This window comes from Lytechinus pictus, chromosome 14, assembly GCF_037042905.1.
Source record: "Lytechinus pictus isolate F3 Inbred chromosome 14, Lp3.0, whole genome shotgun sequence".
Lineage (NCBI taxonomy): Eukaryota > Metazoa > Echinodermata > Echinoidea > Temnopleuroida > Toxopneustidae > Lytechinus > Lytechinus pictus.
This window is the reverse complement of record NC_087258.1, coordinates 11,672,614-11,685,481: the sequence shown is the minus strand read 5'-3', so window position 1 is coordinate 11,685,481 and position 12,868 is coordinate 11,672,614. Positions and strand designations below refer to the sequence as shown.

The 12,868-nt window shown below is 35.2% G+C and overlaps 1 protein-coding gene across 1 annotated transcript; it reads left to right on the top strand.

Annotated features, from left to right (window-relative positions):
• Window positions 1-562: 562 nt before the first annotated feature.
• LOC135156729 (gamma-aminobutyric acid receptor-associated protein) lies at window positions 563-12,868 on the top strand. Its single transcript, XM_064109783.1, has 4 exons — window positions 563-958; window positions 5,812-5,890; window positions 9,381-9,499; window positions 10,467-12,868. The coding sequence occupies exons 1-4, from the start codon at window positions 869-871 to the stop codon at window positions 10,530-10,532; spliced, it is 354 nt and encodes a 117-aa protein (XP_063965853.1). The 5' UTR covers window positions 563-868; the 3' UTR covers window positions 10,533-12,868.

Here is a 12,868-nt window from a genome sequence, read left to right as displayed (position 1 = left end):
TTCATATAATAAAATACAAAAAAACAAGTGGGGATGTGACATCATCAGACCTAATGAATACTCATGACGACTGTTTACGCAAAAAAATTGCTTAACTTTAAAATTCAATAACTTTGTTATTTTTTATCCGATTTTGATGAAATTTTTGGCATTTTGCTCAGTGAATTCTACTCTATTTATTAAGCTATAAATACTTTCAGCCCGGCCCATCCCTTGAAATAGGGCCCCTATGAGATTTTGCTCCCGGACTATATGTTGGTTGTTCCGCTGAACTCCGTTGGCTCCACTCACCAAAATGTGTACGAGGAGAAATTTAAACAAAAATTAAAAATGTTCAAAAACTCCTCGAAACAGACGGCTGCCAGCTGTCTAGCTCTGGCAATGCATGTGAGCTACGGGCCGGGGTGAGCTTTGCCAACTTTATGACTACGATGTTTTGGGGCCGGGGGAGGGGTGTCGAACGTATGACGACTTTGCTATTTTTAGTAACAGTACACCAGCTGATGCGTACAATAATGTACGGGATGGGAATACCCAAAGTGACGCAATTTCGTCACTAGGTTGATCAAAATAATATCCTTCCGCGTTCATATTTAATTGGTAAATGAAAAGAAAAATGCCCTCTTTTGCTGTATAACTCACGGTTTATAATAAAAACGAAATTTTCATGTATTTGTAATGAAAAAAATTCATTCCAATCTCCTGAAAATCACATTTTAGACCTATATTTTACCTGCATGGTTCTCGAGATGAGGGAGACCTTCGGCTCGCCATTTTGTCAACAAAAGCAAATGGTGAAACGATAGACGACGATTGTATTTTGGTATAAAGATCTTTTTCTTCTCAACTTGTAGGTTAACGAATTGAAATGAAGTGGTTATATAAAGAAGAACACCCCTTCGAAAAGAGGAGACAAGAAGGAGAAAAAATTAGGAAGAAATATCCCGATAGAGTACCGGTAAGTAAGGAAATGACCAGTCATCAGTGCAGTCAGGCAGTGACAAATCGTTCGGTTTGTTGTTGATTTCGCAATTGCAATGGGGGTGCATTGGCAGCAATGGCATTACTAGGGCGGCATAACTTATAAGCCAATGGCAATGAGTGCAATAGAAATGCATGCAAATGAAACAGAATTTTAAAGTGAGAAGGGACCTTAACATCATTCTCTCGGGGCAGTAGAGGCGCACGGCCAATGGGAGACTCGGCCATTCCGTGCTTTTGGGAACTGGTAGCCAAATTGAACTTGTACCTCCTTTTACCACGATATGTAAAGAATCTTCGCTTCGGCGATTTTGAAAAGAATTGATGCGAGAGACTTTGTTTACGATGCGAAGCTCCTCACACAACTGGTTACCTCTTTCCTCATGCGATGTTTAACGGGCTCAGTTTGCCATGGGTGGACAAGTTTTCAGATGACATCGACGATTCCGCGGAATTATAATTTTTGTAATTATCCATCTACCCCGCATTTTCCTGCTCTTCGAGACCACTCTGCCACTTTCACAATGTTGACAAAAACTTATATTACAAAATCGATTCACTAAATAAATCACAAACAAGATATATCTGGGGATGAATCACTTTAGTAAACTGTATTATCTACTCGTGAAAATAGGAACCAGCATAGCTGGTTCCCATTTTCACGAGTAGATAAAGACAATTTACTAGTGAAATTTATTTCGTCAGAGTCATCACTGACGAAATAAATCTCATTGGCAATCTCTCTCTATATCTACTCTACAAAATGGGAACCATCTAAGAAAATTCTCCTGAATTATAAATGCTGGTTCCCATTTTCACGAGTAGATAAAGACAGTTTATTAATCAGATTTATTTCGTCAGAGAATCATCACTAACGAAATAAATATTACTAGTAATCTGTCTTTATCTACTCGCTGAAATGGGAACCAGCGTGTACAACTCTATTGAGAATTTTCCACGCTGGTTCCCATTTTGGCGAGTAGATTAAACTAGTTTACTCTACTCGCTGAAATGGGAACCAGCGTGTACAACTCTATGTGGAGTTTTCCATAGAGTTGTACGCGCTGGTTCCCATTTCAGCGAGTAGAGTAAACTAGTTTACTCTACTCGCTAAAATGGGAACCAGTGTGTACAACTCTATGGGGAGTTTTCCATAGAGTTGTACGCACTGGTTCCCATTTTGGCGAGTAGAGTAAAGTAGTTTATTAAATCTAATCGCCAAAATGGGAACCATCTAAGAAAATTATCATGAATTATACATGTTGGTTCCCATTTTCACGAGTAGATAAAGACAATTTGTTAGATTTATTTCGTCAGAATCATCACTGACCAAATAAATCTCATTGGCATTCTCTCTCTCTATATCTACTCTTCAAAATGGGAACCATCTAAGAAAATTCTCCTGAATTATAATGGTTCCCATTTTCACGAGTAGATAAAGACAGTTTATTAATCAGCTTTATTTCGTCAGAGAATCATCACTAACGAAATAAATATCACTAGTAATCTGTCTTTATCTACTCGCTGAAATGGGAACCAGCGTGTACAACTCTATTGAGAATTTTCCATAGAGTTGTATGCGCTGGTTCCCATTTTAGCGAGTAGAGAAAAGACGGCGACGAAATCAATCTTTCTGATCTAAGCTCTTTGAAGGATTACTTTATCTAGAATCAGCGCGCCAGCTGCGGTGAAGCAGTGAACAAGCTCGAAAAGGTAGGTAGGTCATGTCTTGTCGTGAAAAAGTGTCCTTTGGAAATTAGGAACTGGTTCCCAATTTCACGATAATGCCGGAGACTCTCCAATACGGGAGATAATCTCCCATACTTGCTTTGCAAAAGGCAAACAAGAACAAAAGAAACTGCATGCATGCCAAGTCCAAGAAACATTTTTTTATAATTAATTATACAAAAAAGTCAAAAGCGTAATTTTTTCCACCCAAAATTTTGTCTCACTGAAGTCAGAAGCCCATTTGTTGTGTGTGTGGATGACAACAAAAATCCTAGTAATATTAAAACAAAAGTAGATTATGGTGAAAAGGGGTAATTTTTCATGAGGATTCTGCTTTTATTTGCCGCCAAGAGCAAGGTAATCCTTTTGAAGCAAATGTTAACAAAGGAAATTGGTCTCCCAAACTGGAGACTGTCTCTGAAATAAGAATTCCAAATTCTTTACAAAAGTCTCAGATATTGGAGATAATCTCTCTCATGGGAGACAGTCTCCCATATTGGTCGTGCGCCTCCACTGGGGGGGGGGGGGCAGTCAAATATATTGCTGTACACATACGTTGCCAAAAAACACGTTCTTTAAGGGTATTTTTTCAGTTTTGGATGCGGACCACACATGCACTCGTTTTTTAGACCCCGCTCATTAAGGGTATCAAAAACACAGATTTTCCACACAAAAAGGTGATTTTGAAAGACTGGTCAATGGTCAATTGCGGAGTTGAAGCGTATTTAGGATATGTGTTTTTCCCCAAAAGCTTTTTTTTTAAGACTAGCCAAACGTGTTTACGTGAAATTAAGGTATGTTTTTACCCCGGGGCTTTTTCCTCCTGTTTGTGAAAAGTAATTCGGGTTCCTCCCAATCGTCACAGAGAGTTGCTTCTTTTTGTCGTTTTGCTGGGACAGCAGTTGGCCTTTTGATTTGGCTTACAAAATGTCTGCAATCAACAGATCAAGGTAAAGGAAAAAAAATGAAATCCATGCATCATGCCCATGTTGTATGATGAGAGAGAGTATGAAATATTTGAATTTTATCCTGATGTGAAACATAGTTTTATTCCTCCCAGAACTTTGGAATATCCACTCATCCAGTGTAGATCTACATGTACATGGACAAGATCATATCCATTGTTTTAAGATTTTGTGGTTCGGTCAAGAGGGTCCTTAAATTTATTGTCGAATCTATAATAAAAAATAATAAATAGAGCTAGGTCTATTGTATTCATTAAAACAATAGAAAAAAAATTATGAATGAGTGACATAATCAGCTCTCTCATTTCTGAGTTGGGCATTCATGTTTTGAAAAGATGAGCAAAACTTTAAATTGTCATAAATTTCTTATTTTACATCTGATCACGATGAAATTTATGTTCTTCAAAATCTATCATAAAATTGTGGATATTCCACTCCCTATCAACATTAAAGCAGCTCTCTTCATAAGCAGACAAGATCTTCCTCTCAAGCTCACCATACCTGATGCTTCCGTAGACGCTTTCAAATATCCTCGTACTGTGAGAATCTGGAACAGTCTTCCCTTTTCAGCTATCAACACACCTTCCCTCACTACCTTCCAGGCGGCTGCCTTCCCAGTTATCAGAAGTTTGCAGCCACCTGCTGGACTTTGGTTTATATTGTAAACTGAATGGCCATGTTTTTACTTGCACCCTCCACTTTTTATTGTAAATAACCTCCAACGTCACTGTCGGCCATTGACTGCACATGCACCCATCCCAGTTTAGCTTCCAGTATGAGATGCAAAAGGGATTATTACTTCAAGGTTCAGTGTTAGGCTTGTTTGATTTTCTCTATTGATTCAAATCAACACTTTTGTTGGGTGGATTTGACATTTAAAGAGAAATGCCAGTCTCGAAATGAGTTCGAACAGAATCCAATAAATTTACTACCCAAGTGTTGGTATGTATATGGGCTGATTACTAGCTGATTGGCTCTTGAAGAAATTGCTTAGAAATTAGAAAATAAACAAGGAATTCCATCAAATGTCAGGTATTTTTCCAAGCAATATACATGTAGTGGTCAAAAGTGTTGTCAGTTTTCATCTAAGATTTCACGATTTCACAAAGATAAGAACATACCAGCTCTTAATCTATGATAATGGGGTGACAATTAACATGATTTCAAAGACTTTCTCATGAAATATCTGTTTGCTGCAACTACATTCTATTACCTTAATGTGTTTTTTCAACGAAAAACATTTTGCCTTCACCAAAACTTTGCCTTATATAGTATTGACAACTATCTAGCGCCATGAGAAAACAAGACACATTGCAATCAATCGCATTTTATGATTAATACCATGCCAGTTCATTTCCATTTTCTCAGTTGGAGTTAGTTAATGTCATACAAGTGTTACATGTACTCTGTTCAAATTCAAATGAACACAAAAATCTGTACTGTCAGACATCAGTGTACATGTTACATGTAATGCCATAGATTTGTACTAGTCTACTACTTTGTCAGTTAAAACTTTAAATCATTGAATTGTTCGATCAATGATATAATATAATATTGTGTATGCTTTGATGTTTCATTGATTCATTCTCACTGTAGGCCTATCATTTTGATATCATTAACAGGGCTCCACACTAATCCTTTTTTCTACTGGTCCGACATGATCAGGTCGGACCAGTACATACCCATGTTTTTACTGGACCGAACCTAAAATTTACTGGTCCCAAAAAATAAAGAAAAATATAAAAAAGCCTTGAGTTTATTTTGCTGTCTTTTATTGCTTATTGTTACCCCCCCCCCCCCAAAAAAAAAAAAAAACAGTACACACAACATAATTCATGAGAGCCATTTTTTTTTAGACGCCAGAGCCATTTTTATAATTTACAAAAGAGAAGAAAATATATTTTGTATCAGTGAGATATAATCTTACTGGTCATGTCGGACAAGTAAATCTGGCTTTTTCTGAAAAGTTACTGTCCCGACAGCAATTTTTACCAGTCTGGGACCAGTGCCAGTGTCGCGCGCTGTCATAAATATCAAGATATTGTAGAGTACTGTTTTCAATTTGTACAATGTAGTTGAAAACTGTTGATTATTCACACTATTAGTAACTTCTCTCGTCTTTCTTTTTTTTTTACAGGTAATTGTAGAAAAGGCAGCCAAAGCAAGAATAGGAGACCTTGACAAGAAGAAATATCTTGTACCATCAGATTTAACAGGTAACCGTGGATGTTATGAACGATTAAGTCCAGAATCAATCCCTCAGCCTTCTGTAGAAGAGTTGCAAAACTTGCAAACAAATTTAACAAAAAAATCAAAATGCAAAGTTTTCACAAAGCTACTATCATTTTTATGTGGCTATGTATGTATGTCCTACCATGTAAAAAGTGCCCCTGGAGGATGGATAATTTTGACCCTTTTGTAGTCCTAATTCCTCCTTAAAATTAAATGCCCCCAAATCATATTTTTGGGGGCCACCATTTTAAACAAATCAGCTGAATCTGCCACAAGATTTTGAAATAATTTTTCTTCGACAAGTACAACTTTATCTATGGGAACGCTCCTCGATTTGTGATAGACCTATGATAAGTCTATATTTTTACAGCAAAAACTCTGTACATTATGTAAACATGTGATTTGCGCAAAATTTTAGTTCTCCTTCGCGAACAGAATAACCTCAAATAGTTCAATAATAACCCAATGATTGCAGGGAAAATAATCAATTCAATTCAATTCATTTATTAACCATATAAAAATATTCAATTACAATGTAAAATAACATAATATATAAATGCATAAATGTAACAAAACATACAAAAAATAAATATAATTTATACATTCATGTAAAAGAAAAATCAACATATGGTAAAAGGCAACCAAAAAGATTAAAATCTTGTTAGGCAGTTGCCCCTTTACAGGTATTCAAATAATCATTAATAATCAAACGTAATCATTATATATTCATACATCAAACACAGAATCACCCACACCCAACACACATCCATGACCCATTGCACTCAAACAAAGGAGAGAGAAAGAGAGAAGAGAGAGGGGGAGGAGGGTACATGTATGTTTAGAAAAGGGAAAGGGAATCAAGATGAATAACCACTAATTAATTGTCTTTTAAGTAAAATTTTAAATGAGGAGGCAGTTGAACATATGTGGGAAATCTGTCTTGTTTAGTTCTCCCTACTGTATTAACTCATTAATAATTTGCCAAACTTTTGAAAGATTATTTTTATTTATTTGTAATAAGTCATAATAGTATTTTTTGCGAGCATTTTTCAATACACCATTCAGTACATTCCTGTACTTTTTGAATTTGTTAAAAGACTTTAATATCACTCTGTGTTTTGCAGTATGCTTTGTAAAGCCTGTTCTTTTTATTGATACATTTTAATAAAGAGAAAGTGATCCATGATTTTCTTGGTGAAGATTTATTTTTACAATCATTCTTTGAACATGCATTACAAACAATATTATTAAGCTTATTTACAAAATGATCATAAGCATGGTCAACATTGTCAAATAAAGTAAAATCAGACCAATCTTGATGAGTTAACTCTTTTTTTATAGCATCAATAATAGCAGAATTAAAACATATTCTTTCTCTATCAACATCTGTATTTCTCTTCTCTTACAGAGTATTATAAGTAATAGAAAAAATTGGCAAGTGATCGGTTGTGTCATTATAAAATATACCTGAATTTATACTTTTACTGCAGACATTTGTAAATATATTATCTATAAGTGTTGTTGATGATTTGTAGGTTTATCAATCAATGGTCGAAAAGATCTATTATAAAAAATATTTACAAAGTCATTGACTTGATTCACATTTGAATAATTTAATAGGTTGATATTAAAATCCCCCATTATATAAATGTCTTTACTTTCTTTCCCTAGCTTATGTAAACAAGAATCAATTTCACAATTAAAGTCGTCAACACTAGAGTGGGGATCTCTATATATAACAGCAACGATGATATTTCTTTTGTTTTGCATACAAATTTCAAGAAAGAGTGATTCACAAATTGCATTTGATAAACATAGGTCTTTTCTTACAGACACATTGAAAGAATTTTTTACAAACATTGCAACACCACCACCTCTACATTTCATCCTATCACTATGAAAAAAAGTGTAACCATATAAATTAAATAATGAAACAGGGGTATTGTTGTGAATCCATGTTTCACTAAATCCATATACACAGAATTTTTGGTCTAATTGACAGATAAAATCATGAATAGAATCAAAATTTTTATACAGACTACGTGAGTTAAAGTGCAGTAAGTTAAACATGTTACTGTCTTGAAAATCTGGGTTTGCATTAAATTCATTTGGCAACCAATATTTATTACAGACATCAAATAGATTAGAGTTCCTATCAGGATCAATATCATTAATAACATCATCATGGTCATCATATATGGAATCATCTTGAAGTAATTGGTTAGGTGAAGAATGGAAAACTTGATCAGGTTTAAACAAATTATTCAACTCAAAGTTAGAGAGAGATGAAAAGGGAAAATTGAAGTCATGCATCATCAACAGGCACACACACCACCAACAGACACACAATGAAAACAGGGGTATTAATCAGCACACATGTAAACAAGAAATGAACAAAATACAATGTGTTAAAAATGTGCACATGTAAAGTCCGCAAGTAGTCTATTATGTTCATTAATTTCTGTGGTCCCACTGCAAGGCACAGACAGAAGTACAGACTCTGCCAAGTAGTCAGATACATGTAATGTCCTATTCACTGTAGTAACAGTTTCGTAATATCACTTTCAGATTTTATACGTTTCTTTTCTGGTCTACAACCAGGTTTTTTCACAAGGACGGTAATCTTCCCATCGACAGACCACGCTGCATCAAGATAGTCCTTGGTTTCAACAGCTTTTTTTACATGTTCAAGTAATGATCTGTTCCTGGAAGTAAGATCTTCATGACTGAAGCCAGTGCGTTGTGTGTAAACGTCTCTCCCATGTTTCATAGATGCAGGCTATGTTACAATGGAAAACACTCCGTCCCTCGGATAGGACGTTAAATGGAGGCCCCGTGTAGAGGAGAGTCACCACCTTTGCACGTTAAGAACCCACTGCACTATTCGTATAAGAGTAGGGGGAAACCCCGGTGTAGTGGTCCACCTGCATTCCCCCCAATCAGTTATATCGGGAGGAGAGACCTGCGGGTCAAAGTGATTCAGTTCACTTTTCGCCTCCCAGGCACAGGTGACGCCAAACAAAATAATAATAATAAATAATAATAATCAATTCCCATCCGTGAGCCCTTGAGCTTTCTGCGGTTCTTTATCACATTCTGCCTTACATCATATTGGGTAAATTTCACTATAATTGCCCTTGGGCCAGACTGTCTACCCAGAGGTGGACCCACTCTATGTGAACGATCGATGGAAGTTGGCCCGAGTGTAATGCCTAGCTTGGAATGAGCTACATCCCTTATCTTTTGATTTGTGATCTTGTAAGATAAATGATAAATTCTACCCTACAGCTAGCCCTAAACTAGAGTACCTGTAACAATGTTCAGGTACTCTAGTTGAATACAACATGTTTAATAAGACAAGAATTTCTGCGACTTATGCTTCCAAATCTTGGACCATTTGAAATTCACTTTGTGAAGAAAAAAAACTTCGCATGTTTTTTAACAGTATTATTTTAATGATATTGCTGTTTTCAGTGGGACAGTTCTACTTCCTGATCAGGAAAAGAATTCAGCTGAGGCCTGAGGATGCGCTGTTTTTCTTTGTGAATAATGTCATTCCTCCAACCAGTGCAACGATGGGACAACTCTACCAGGTAAAGAATCTTATTTACGAGATAAAATTTAGTTTTGGTCCTGAAATTCAATAATTAAAGGCATTGTTGGTTCCCAATTATTGCCTGTTTGTGTTATATGCTGTCAAATTGTAGCCCTGTTAAAATTCAAAGTGTTTAAAATAAGTATGCATACGAACAACAACCCCATCCCAATTTCACTCCATTTACTACATGTGTTGCAATTATAATCCCTGGCATATAAATAAATAAATTAAATTATGATTTTTGAATCATAGAACTCTTGGCAATGTCTACAACTCTACATATTCTTTTTTTCTTCCTGGATACTTTGACCTTTTTAATAAGCCAGTTCGTAGTTCCACTCTGCGCATGATCAGAAGATTCTGCGCATGATCAGAGGAAGGTCATTTGTACTAAAGTGACATGGCGGTTTAAAATTTAATGAGATAAGCACCAAATTCGATGTCTTGATTATTCATTATATTCTTTTGAATTGTGTTTTTCATTCACATCCACAAAAAAATGCGTCCACGAATGACTGGTATATTTCACAGTTTGCCAAGTACATTGTACAACATCCTCTAGTATGCATTCAAAGTAGAAATGCAACAAATAACTTCATAGAGTGTTCATTGATGTGCTATTCTAGTCACCTGGTCTATTCAATTTCTTCATCCCGCTATGTAAGGCATGCATACGTAATATCTTGCTTTGAAATCTACTTATCTTAATGAAAGAAATGAAAGGTCATTTGACCAAAATTGTCCCAGAAGTAACTATGAACTGGTCTATTTTACCAATGTCTTGATTAAAGAGATTTTCTAAAAATAATTAACAAATGCCAGTTACATTACAACATGTATTTTAACAATTCTCCTGATACGCATGTACCGCTTAGGGAAGTTTGTAAAGAATCAATTTCATTTTTTTTTATAAATAATTCTGTACCTAACAAAACTACTTTGTCAATACTTTCACCATGTAGGATCACCATGAAGAGGACTTCTTCTTGTACATAGCATACAGTGATGAGAGTGTCTATGGAGCGTAGGACGTCCTTGCACGCCGGAGCCCATGAGGCTGGATGCCTGCTCATATGTGATTTATGAACTTTATCTGCCCTTCAATGAAAGGAACAACAAAAAATACATAAAAATGAAAAATCTTTGAAAGTATAAAGAAAAAGCCAACAACAAAAACAAACAAACCTTAATGTATTATAGCGGTATTAAAGCACTAGATAGTTTTAATCTGCACTGACATTGTGTATACCTTTGTCCGGTCAATGCCATTGTGTCATCCAAGTTATTGTGGTGTTATTTTTTCATTTCACTTTTATTCTGTAAATCTGGTATAAGTGTATAATTTATATAAATGCAATGGATGCATTGATAGCTTACCCAATTTGAACTTTTATCTTCAAATTATCTCTTGTTTTGTTTATCTTGGGTAAATAATGAAATCTTGAATTAAGGAGGTCTGTCTGTGTTCATTTACAACGGTATGTGCATGAGAATAAAAGGAAGACAGCATGTACATTATACAGCCATTGTGCATGATTGTGCTCGTCTACGCTAAATTATCAATGCATAAAATTTAGAGGCTCATGGTCAGCAGAGTACAACAGTGAATGGAAAACATATCGCAGCATGCCATACTGCGAACATGGAGATAAATGTATGCAGCCAAGTCAGCCAATACTTGTCCCATGGCCTGCCTTTTAACCAAAAATGCACAGTTTGACAATAATTTTTGGTTCAATTGCCCTGCATTAAAGTGGGTTTAATAGTCGTGTATATGTAAAAAAAAAAAGGCCTACTCGACATGAGTGAGTTGGAATGTTGAATGAAATTCATTTTTAAGTAATTGTCACTAATTTCTGTGCACTTTCCCTATAAAAAAAATGCAGGTCATTTGCATTTGTTATTTTGCATAAATTTAATAGCCGAGAAAAAGTATAGATTTTCTCCATATTTTATTTTGACATCCCTCTCCCCAACGCCCCCCCCCCCCATTGATAATTATGAAAGTGTAATTATTTGGGGAAAAAAAGTGAAAATATATTTTGTGCTGCATCATCCTCATATATTGAATCTCACACTGTCTCTTTTGACCCGTTTCCTTTACTCCTTTTTACTTTCCTTTACTTTTTTTTTCACACTTGGATGTTTTAGCAGTTTTAGGCACCTCTATTATATATATATCTTTTATTTTTACGATGCATGCATAGCCTTCGTCAGGCTTGTTTGATTTGATAGTTTAAACAATTTTTCATTAATGGTCAATATCTTTCTGTACATTTCATAATCAATTTGAAGTATTCCTTCGTCGATGTGTAGTAATGTTAATAATAATCTGATTATTTATAAGGCTCAGAAGACAAACACTGTATGTATCTCTGTGCGTACAGATTGTGAATACCCCACTGTTAAGCAAAGTGTACCTAAATTGTTGGTTTTTGCAACTTTCAAGTGGACAATTTAGCCAGCGTATACCATCATACATACACTACTCATGGAAACTTGTTTTATCATTTAATCCTTCGTCTTCATTTCAAGATTTGCAGTTTGCTAGCAACACAAAACGATTTCTTCTTAAAACAAGCATTTAATCTCTCGATATAGGAATTTCAATTTTTTATGTCAAGAATCAGGATTTAATAAATAAAACGCTTTCAATAGCAAGGTATGTCGGCATGTGCTGGCTAAATTGTCCATACAGTGTATGAGACAACCAACCCCTTTTATGTTATTCTGAAATAAAACCAGTGTGAGTTTGCAGTCATTGGCCCGTAATCTGAAGTTTGGTTTAACTTAAGCCATGGTCTAACTCTCTGATAAAATTATGGGAAGCAAAAAATCTCTGAATTGTGTTAGCATTTTTGGTTTATAATTCTCACTGTGCTCTTTCACCTGCTATAATGGCAAAGAAAACTAATTTAGTTTTCATTCCTAGACATTTATGAAAGATCTAAAGTAACGGATGAGCTGGTAAATTGAACCGCTATTGTGAAAGATATGCATCACAAATGGCTTTCCATAGTAATACCACAACTTTAGACCAGAGTTTGAATTAAACCAGAGTTCAGAATACAGGCCAGTAGCTTTAAACTACTTGAAATATTTCTTGTGACTGGATTCACACGATAAGCAACTCCCCACGACCATTTCTAGTAGCATACAGAAAGTTGTAATCACTGATGTTATTTTGTATCTACAAATGTATGGTTAAGAAATATTGTTTTATTTCATTTAAGTTTTTTTCTCTCTTTCGCAATGAAGCAGCCTGTAAATTATGAATATGTGAGAAGGGATTATAGACATTAAAAAAAGTTTAAGTAGTGTATATCGTGCCATTAAATAAAATTACAATAATGTAAACAACTTA

What these genes read in the sequence shown, in the direction of transcription:
- LOC135156729 (XM_064109783.1), top strand. Translation starts at nt 869, where the DNA reads ATGAAGTGGTTATATAAAGAAGAACACCCCTTCGAAAAGAGGAGACAA. An exon ending in TGTACCATCAGATTTAACAG is followed by an intron (nt 5,891 to 9,380) that starts GTAACCGTGGAT and finishes TGCTGTTTTCAG; the next exon opens with TGGGACAGTTCTACTTCCTG. An exon ending in CGATGGGACAACTCTACCAG is followed by an intron (nt 9,500 to 10,466) that starts GTAAAGAATCTT and finishes TTCACCATGTAG; the next exon opens with GATCACCATGAAGAGGACTT.